Source organism: Cottoperca gobio, chromosome 6 (genome assembly GCF_900634415.1).
Source record: "Cottoperca gobio chromosome 6, fCotGob3.1, whole genome shotgun sequence".
Taxonomy (NCBI): domain Eukaryota; kingdom Metazoa; phylum Chordata; class Actinopteri; order Perciformes; family Bovichtidae; genus Cottoperca; species Cottoperca gobio.
Window position 1 is genome coordinate 15,848,301 of NC_041360.1, and position 9,773 is coordinate 15,858,073.

At 38.3% G+C, this 9,773-nt stretch overlaps 1 protein-coding gene across 1 annotated transcript; it reads left to right on the top strand.

Annotated features, from left to right (window-relative positions):
- The first annotated feature begins 5,552 nt into the window (after positions 1-5,552).
- Positions 5,553-9,569, top strand: pex11a (peroxisomal biogenesis factor 11 alpha). Its single transcript, XM_029433146.1, has 3 exons — positions 5,553-5,922; positions 6,073-6,188; positions 7,834-9,569. Exons 1-3 carry the CDS (start codon positions 5,867-5,869, stop codon positions 8,400-8,402), a joined length of 741 nt encoding a protein of 246 aa, XP_029289006.1. The 5' UTR covers positions 5,553-5,866; the 3' UTR covers positions 8,403-9,569.
- The last annotated feature ends 204 nt before the right edge of the window (positions 9,570-9,773 follow it).

Consider the following 9,773-nt stretch of genomic DNA (forward strand, 5'->3'; position numbering starts at 1 on the left):
ATTTAAAACATGCACATACGACGGTCAGACAAACACACATATAATTCCAACACTGCAACAGCATCAGATCAGTCTCAGCAGCTTATTGTACTTTTTAGATTTATGGTTTCAGTGGAGGCAATAAGAGATTCATCCTTTGCAAAACTTTACAAGTTTATATGTTTTGTGCACAACTTATTGATATTCTGTATACCCTATCTGCTGCCAGAAGCGAATGCAAACCCTTATTTGTCAAAAACCCAGACTCACTGACAGATCTTGATTGCACCGAAACAATACTTTTTCAAACGTCAGAAAATGTTTCTTCGAGGGTGTAATCTCACTGCAGATCTTATCCATGTCGAAAACAGCCAAGAAACGGTTTCCGGACCCAAACCACCCAGATGTGGTTGCTATGGCACTGTCATAAATAAACCATAGTTTTTTACTTCAAAATGCCAACTATTTTATCCAGTAGCCTACACACTATAATCAACTTATGATTAGACCTGAGTCATTCTCTATCCACTGAAACCTGAACACTTTTGAACATCAACGATATTGCTTAATGTATCCCTATTATGTAGCCACTCTGGCACTTTACTCAATTTAATCGAATACTCTGGCGAAGGCACTTGACAGTGTTCTCAGAAAATCAGCAGGGAGTATTGATGTTCATAGTTCAAATGCAGAAAGTTCACAGATACTTTTTAAGATTCAATGCAATCACAGACCTGGTAATGCAAGAGCCGTCAGCCGAAATGTTGCTTGCATTTGGCCAATTGTATTATTATTTTTATTGCAAAACTATGCAAAAACAGCAATATATGCATATATGCCAAGACTGAAGGGGTTAATAACTATTAAATATTATACAAGGAAAAAGAAAGGATTCATGAAAGGAAAAAAGGAAACTGTCATGACTCTGGATTTGTTTTCCTGTTTTATTTTGAAATGTTCTCTTCCCCTTGTGTCATGTCTTGAATTACTTCCTGCCCTTGTGTTTTTGCCTTTCTCCCCCAGGTGTGTCTCGTTACCTTCATTAGTTTTCTCCTGTGTGTTTCCCTGTCTCTCCCAGCTGTGTCTCGTTGCCTCATTTAGTGTCTGTGTATATATCCCTGTCTGTCTCAGTGTTCTTTGTCGGTTCGTCTTTCTCGTTACATCCATGTTGCCTTGTGTTACTCGTGCCGCCTTGTGCTTCCCTCGTGTATTATCGTGCCTCTTCGTGCTATCTCTTGTCAACCCTGGTTCATGTTTTTTGACTTTAATTGTTGCCTTGTATTTGATTAGCTTTTTAGAATAAAGCTCCTTTTTTTTTAAACCTCATCTTGCTTGCTGCATTTGGGTCCTCCTTTTCACCTAGTCGTAACAGAAACTAAGGTTTTCTGTTATACAATGTAGTTTTCTGAATATGAAAGGTGTGCATACAGCCACAATTGACATGCTTTATTTAAATAGTTTTAGTGGGCTGAAAATGTACGTTTACACGTGCCAATTTTATTTTCAGGAAATGCATGTCACAGTCAACATGTTACTCAATTCTTGTCTAATTAGGCACACAAATTAAAATATTAGGCTAAGCATGAAATGGATTGAAATACCTTGAAACATAAAAAAAAAACATCATCAGAACATGAATATTGAAAAACTGTTTGCATAGTTTAAGTGAAGGAGGTAACTTGTACAGTCATTATTTTTTTCCATACATTTGAGTGACATTCATAATTTATCCCCACATTCCACAGTTTAGCATACTTTTATAGCATACTTTTACTGAGTATGTTTTATTACTTATGATTTTTAATTAAATTGTTTATATTTATGAAACTACATGTGTTGATGTATTTTAACCCATTTTCACCTTATATTTGGAGGTTTGATTTTGACTGGAATTTCATATGCAAAGGAGGATGCACGATGATGTCAATTCTTCTGAGATGAATGTTTAAAGTACACAAATGTGCAAAACCTATTATAACAAATAATGACATATGTTGTATTTACAAGTTTTTTATTACGTTTTTATAAGATCACTCATTTATGGACATTACAAAGTCCCCCCCAACTAACTCTGAACTGACAGAGGACCATGTAACTGTAATTGTAATAAGAGATTCTGTGTTTGATCTGTTTGACTCTTATTACAATAAAAAAAAGTAGGTACAGTATATCTCAAAAGTGAGTACACCCTTTAGATTTTTGCAAATATTCTGTTATATCCTTTCAGGGGATAACATTATCCTACTGAAACTTTGATATAACTTAAAGTAGTCAGTGTGCTGCTTGAATAACAGTATAGATTTATTGTCCTTTGAAAATTACTCAGTACACAGCTGTTAATGTCTAAACAGCTGGCAACAAAAGTGAGTACACCCCATAGTGAACATGTCCTAATTGTGCCCAATGATGTTGTTTTCCCGCCCTGGTGTCATGTGACTCGTTAGTGTTACAAGGATTCAGGTGTAAATGATAAGCAGGGCTGTTAAATTTGGTGTTTTGGGCACAATTCTCTCTGAATGCTGGACAACATGGCACCTCATGGCAAGGAACTCTCTGAGCGGCTGAAAAAAAGGATTATTGCGCTTCACAAAGATGGCCTTGGCTATAAGAAGATTGCCAACACCATGAAAATGAGTTGCAGCACAGTGGCTAAGATCATACAGCGGTTTTCTAGGACAGGTTCCACTCGGAACAGGCCTCGCCAGGGTCGACCAAAGAAGTTGAGTCCACGTGCTCAGCGTCATATCCAGAGGTTGGTTTCCAAAAATAGACGTGCGAGTGCTTCCAGCATTGCTGCAGAGGTTGCAGAAGTGGGATGTCAGCCTGTCAGTGCCCAGACCATACGCCGCACACTGCATCAAATCGGTTTGTATGGCCGTCGCCCCAGACAGAAGCCCCTTCTGAAACCGATGCATAAGAAAGCCCGCAAACAGTTTGCTGAAGACAATGAATCCAAGAACATGAGTTACTGGAACCATGTCCTGTGGTCTGATGAGACCAAAATAAACCTGTTTGGGTCAGATGGTGTCCGGCGTGTGTGACGGCACCCTGGTGAGGAGTACCAAGACAAATGTGTTTTGCCTACAGTCAAGCATGGTGGTGGCAGCATCATGGTCTGGGGCTGCATGAGTGCTGCCGGCACTGGGGAGCTGCATTTCATTGAGGGACACATGAATTCCAATATATACTGTGACATCCTGCAGCAGAGCATGATCCCCTCTCTTCGGAAACTGGGCCGTAGGGCAGTTTTCCAACATGATAATGACCCTAAACACACCTCCAAGATGACAACGGCCTTGCTGAAGAAGCTGAAGGTTAAGGTGATGGACTGGCCAAGTATGTCTCCAGACCTAAACCCAATTGAGCACATGTGGGGCATCCTCAAGAGGAAGGTGGAGGAGTGCAAGGTGTCCAACATCCGTGCGCTCCGTGATGTCGTCGTGGAGGAGTGGAAGAAGATTCCAGAAGCAACCTGTGCAGCTCTGGTGAATTCCATGCCCAGGAGGGTTAAAGCAGTGCTAGATAACAATGGTGGTCACACAAAATATTGACACTTTGGGCACAATTTAGACATGTTCACTATGGGGTGTACTCACTTTTGTTGCCAGCTGTTTAGACATTAACAGCTGTGTACTGAGTAATTTTCAAAGGACAATAAATCTATACTGTTATTCAAGCAGCACACTGACTACTTTAAGTTATATCAAAGTTTCAGTAGGATAATGTTATCCCCTGAAAGGATATAACAGAATATTTGCAAAAATCTAAAGGGTGTACTCACTTTTGAGATATACTGTACATCACTGAAAATTACATTAAGTTAAACATATCTTCCAACCTTGAGACATGTGAGCTGTGACCCTCCAGTTAACAGTAGCAGCCTAAATCATTCATTCAATTCATGTGAACCGTCATTAATCACTGTTCAGATATTAGATTATGCATAACATATGAAGATTTCATGCTTCTCCCCTGCTACTCATTAATGTCACATACAGCAATTAATCTGTCTTTAGAATAAAAGATAAGGGCCATGTAGCTAGGGCTGAATTGGTAGTGGTACAATGGGATGCATCAACCTTGAATTTACTTATTGATTTGTAATTATGCTACAGAAAATACAGACAATCTCACAAAGTTATGATAGGAAAATACAGGTATTGATTGTAATACTGAGTGTAAAGCACAGCAGGAGACAGGAGACAAGGTAGGAGACAAAGACAGGGTTAACAAAGGAGCAGCACATCATATCTTACAAACCTGTATTTGTGTGAGTTTTATTGATCATCTTTGTAGGAAATAAAACTCTGCTTATAAGAATATTGATCAAGACTTTTATTTTATTTGAATCCTGACTTTGTGGTGTTATTAAGAATATTTTTCTAACAAGTTCCAACTGTCTTTAGCTGTAAAATTATTATTTTAGTCTGTGTCAATCTGTTTGAGACAAAGAGCTTTTTGTATTTTGTATTCACAATTAGTAATCAACAGGTAAATAAAACGCATTTTATTTTGTATTTTTTTCAATAACTAGCTTTTTCAAGCTTCAATCAGAGCAAACCATCCGTTGCCCTCCAGCTCCCACTGCCTCTGTAGAGCAAAACACAATTCTAAATGACTCTTCTCATCCTGGAGACCACCTGTTTGACCTGTTGCCCTCTGGCAGGCGTTACAGAACCATCAAAGCATGAAACACCATATTCAAGAACACTTTCCTCTGGGCCAACAAGCATTAAATGACCCCTCACATGCAATATGATGACAGTCTTTCCAAGTGCAAACCTACTGGATCTTGTGCAATAGTTACATTCATACTAGTGCAATAATTACATTTATTCTAGTGCAAAATCACATTGCATTTATTTATTTTACTTATTATTTCAGAACCTGTGTTGTCGGCTGCAGATTCTTGTTTGCTGAAGTTGTTATGTTTTTGTGGAGCTGTTTCATGTGTGTTTAAATTGCACTGATCATGACTAGCACTCCTAATTTTCATTTTCCATTCCATTGTACTGTATTCTGGAAAATGACAATAAAGGCTTTCTATTCTATTCTATTCTTTTCTTTTCTTTCCTATTCTATTCTTTATTTAACTATTAAATGTGAAGACATATTATTTTCATATTAGGTGCGGTGCATGACTTTCTTTATTCTTTAGGCCTTGTAAAACGTCTAAGATGAAAAAGTTTAATAAAAACAATGTGACAAATGTGACTGCCACCATGCCCCATATTGTTTAAAACATGTATACATCTCAGTTTTTTTCAACACTTATTAAAAGTTTAATATTCTCAAGGCAACCCAAGAATGACTTTAAAATAGTTGTGATACATGTATGTAATTGATTAATTTCATCAAACGCATTAAGCGTCTGTGGAATTCAATCAGTTTTTTTGTCGCAGAGTTTACATTGTTTTGTTATTATCTTGTAATATATTAAGATTTATATTTATTAATTGTATTTATCAAATAACTATATATTTTCTTACTTCAACTTGTTGTGAAGTAAGGGAAGGAGCAAAATGTAGATTTACTATAGTAACCATAACGCGCTGGTCTGTCGGAAACAAAAAACCCGTTCGACTTTTGGTCCGTTTGCAAAGCTGTCCGTAGTGAAACAAGCACGTCTAGCTCAGCTGTCATGTATCACCCAAACCAACCGAGAAATTAGTTTAGCGTGAACGTCTGCAAAGTTTCAACATTCAGATTATCTGTCTTACATTTAATCGGTAACCTTAGAAGAACCACCTTTGCCAACGTTGTTAAAAGTAAAAACAAGTAGCTGACATTCTACGGTAGCGAGAAATTGACGGTAACGTATCTCCTGGTCCTTCTTTGAACGAGGGTGCAACTCGACTAGAACAAGCTGTTCTTGTTGGATTTATCAATGGACGCGTTTGTACAATTCACAAGCCAAAGTCAAGGAAGGGACCGTATATTCAGGTGAGTCCTTTAGAGTGTTTGTCACCTGGTTTTTAACTGTCCATGTTGTATTATATTTATAGGAAAGTTAAGTTAGATAAGGCATGTGCAGAAAGCTTATATTTGAACGTCAACTTTCTGTTTTCTCTCTGTCTTCTTTATTTATTTCAGGGCAACCCAATATGCATGTGCACTGTCGATATATCTACTTCGAAACAACTCCGAAAGAAAGGACCTTGTGGCGAAACTTAAAAGTCTGGAAACCAACATGAGTGCTGGACGAAAACGTGAGTATATCTGTAACTGTAAAGTGAGCGAGGGCTTTCTCAGTAGCTACTGTCACAGTAGTTAAAGTTGGGTTTGTTGATTCCCAGGACTCCTGAGGTGGTTTCAGGGGTTCCCAAACTAAAGGAGGAGTAAGGTAACTTGAACTTGTAGATGACAGCCTAAACGGTAGCCAGATTTATTCAATGAATGGCATTTTTTTTCTGTGAAATTGCACCTCTCCTCTTTTTTCATGAAGGTAAATATTGTATTCAGTTAAATAGCTTAAATTTCTTTGATAATGTTAGTGAAGTTGGTCCGTTTTTCAGGGAATGATGCCTAACCTCTGCTATAAAACACTGCAGGAAAACCTGCATACATTATGCCACCATCAAATCAGCATCAACAGTGTTTTGTTTTCTTCTCTTTCAATGCTGACACAATCTCAACCAAGGTTTTTCTAACTGCAACTGCCAAATACGGTCTTCAAAAACATTAATGTATTCAACGATTTTGCTGACAAGATGCTACATCTGCACATAAAAGTCAATTTCATGTGTTTGAGAACTTATTTGAGGATTTTCCAAAATGTGTGTCAGGGTCACATTTTGTTCAAGTACTGTAAAAGTGCAGTACATATTGCACTGAACGTTTTACAAGTTGAGTATTATTTCGCAATATAGCATTCTGTTTGCCCTCAGCTTACACCAGACTAATGGCTGTTTGTGGCTGTGTTAAAGTCTGTAGATTTCCTCCTGTGAGCTGAGACAGACAATGTGCGGGGGACTGCACTTTGTGCTGACACATGGACCTGCACTAAGTGTGGCTGTAACACTGACGACCCTAAGACTGGCCTTGACAGCTCATCGATTGGCTTACTTTACAACCCGGACTGATACTTTTTGAACCTTGACACTTTGTGGTTAAATTTTATTGCTTTTCATTTTGTTATTAAAAGATAAACAGACATTTGTGTCAGTGAAGTATACAGCATTTTGATACGTGTTAATTATACAGAGGCTCTAGTGGTGTCTGGATTTAATAAGTGGTCTACTTATCCCAGTTTCAATAAATGCTGATTGTTGAATCCTCACAATATGTGCAAGTCTTTTCATAAATCTCTTCAACAACACTCTGTCATTTTAAAATTATCCTTAGTTAATCATATCCTAGAGCAAACTCAGAGTGACACTGTGTACCTCTCAGGGACAAAGAGTACCAGAACAGGCTCTGTTTGTTAACAATTTATTTATCTCTTTTGTGCAGAGATGCAGCCACAGGGCTCTCCTGCCTCTACGCCTGGTCTGTCTGGCTCCTGGTAATAGTGGGTGAAGGAGACATGCAGGTGTCACCATTTGAAAAACCGAGCTTGTGAGAGGCAAATGTACTTGTAGTGACTTGTGAATGACGCCAATAACACGCTTTATGAAAGGCTCAGAAAGCAACAATTGCGAGGCAGAGCCTGATCAGTTTCATCACAGTATGTAAAGACGCTGAATGAGCAACCATGACCATGTAATAAGATGAAAGACACTGTAGTTTGGTTTAAATGTAGCTTAGCAGTATTTTACTCTCCATAGCTGACTTCTACTATGAAATGTTAACCTGACATTTCATATTAATTTGACTACTGCTCTAATATCCTTTTTTCTCTTCCCTCTTTGTCAGTGTTAAGGCTGGGGAACACAGTAAATTCCATTGAGGCGGCTAAGCGAACCATGCAACTCTCCGACCGAGTGCTGTGCCTGTGCCTTACTGCTGCCAACGTCAGCCGCGGCCTCTACTTTATCTGCGACAATGTACTTTGGGCCAGAAATGTCGGTCTTATGCGCGATATCGACAAGGAACGCTGGAGCCTAAATTCCTCTCGCTTCTATTTCCTCTCACTGGTTACGAGTCTGACGAGAGATGTTTATGTAGTCATCCAGTTAATGGCACAGAAAGCAAGAGATAGAAACTTTAGACAGAAAATGGAGCTGCATCTCAATGAGAGTCCTGAAGTAGCTGAAGCTGTTGTCCCTCAGCTGGATGCGTTTCTCTTTCTGCTGTTGGAGAGCCTGAAATCGCATCCGGCTGTTGCCTTCGACATGCTGAAAAATGTATGCGATCTCTTCATTCCTCTAGACAGGTTGGGCATATACCAGTCTAACGCAGGAGTGGTGGGATTTTGCGGTTTATTATCCTCAGTGATTGGGATTGTAACCCTCACACAGCCCAAGTTGAGACTCAAACCATGATAACGAGGGTGCCGATAAAAACTGCAGGTAAAAGGGTTTTAAAAGGATTTAGTGTCGTCTACCTGGAGCTGTAATGGTGGACCGAAGTTGACCCGGTTCACAGTGAGATTCACAGTGAGATTAAGCAACTTAACACGGGCACATTTTGTAACATTTATGTTAGAATAGCATTTATGTTTTACATGAAACTTTAGCCCGCAATAACTGAAGGGATGACTGGATTTGATTGTTTTGTAACAGATCACTGATTAACTGATTTATCGAACTGATCATACTTTTAAGACACAAAATCAAGTTTACATAGAAGCCTTGCTGAGCAAAGGCTAAATATGTGTGCATTCCTGTCTTCACCAACACCATGTATTACACCATCAGTTTTGTAACTACTCTACTTGCAAAATAAGGGCTACTTACTGATGCAAGCTTTTGTATTTGCACCCATCTCTTGGAAAAAGTAAGATCTTTGCCACTTTATGTCCACTGTCTTCATCTGCTCTCTGTTTGTGATGAAATGCTGCTAAAAGTTTTTAAAAAAGCCGCTGGGAGATTTCAGAGGATGGGCTTTTTTCACAGCAAACATTTTGTCTTATCATTGTAAGAAAAACACAGATGTTACCAATAACACTAACAATGGCACCGTACTCTCCAAGTGTCCCGGTGAGTGACAGTGAGCCAGCATGCACAACACAATGACTCTGGAATCAAGGCATCTAAATGGAATATAGCCATCATTCATTTCATTGTTTATACCTATACTTTTCCTACTGTGACAAGTTAAAATGTCTTCTGTGAAAAAGGCCTATTATTTCACTGGTTTTGTGTTTTTCATTCTTTCAAGGCATGGGCTGGACTTTGACTCGGTAGATTTAACTGTATGTTCCTTTTAAAGAGAGTGTAATGGAATGATTTGAGTACAAAAAAAAAAATCTATATCTTATCTCAATAATGTGATTAATTAAATTAAATGTTCTAGGAGTTCTATGCTTGTTTTTGTTTTATCAAAGGAGTGTGTGTGTGTGTGTGTGTCCTCTAGAAAATAATATGAAGACTTTAGTCCTCAAAGCTGCTGGTGACATTTATTATCACACGTATTAGTGTCTTTCATTTCAGATGACCTAATGTTTTCACTGTCACAGTTGATTGAAAAGGTTAATAAATGCAACAAAATATTTTAAATTGTGATTTTTTTTTTTTTTTTATTGACATGTTTTGAATTGTAATGATGTGTGATGTTTAATGGGACACAGGTGTTGTTCGGTTTAGAAATAGAGTAACACTGCCCTCTGGGGGAAACGTGACACCTTGTTGAATTCAAAAGAGCTTTATTTTTCATTTATACTGAGACAATACACTTCCTCTGAAAGCTTTTCT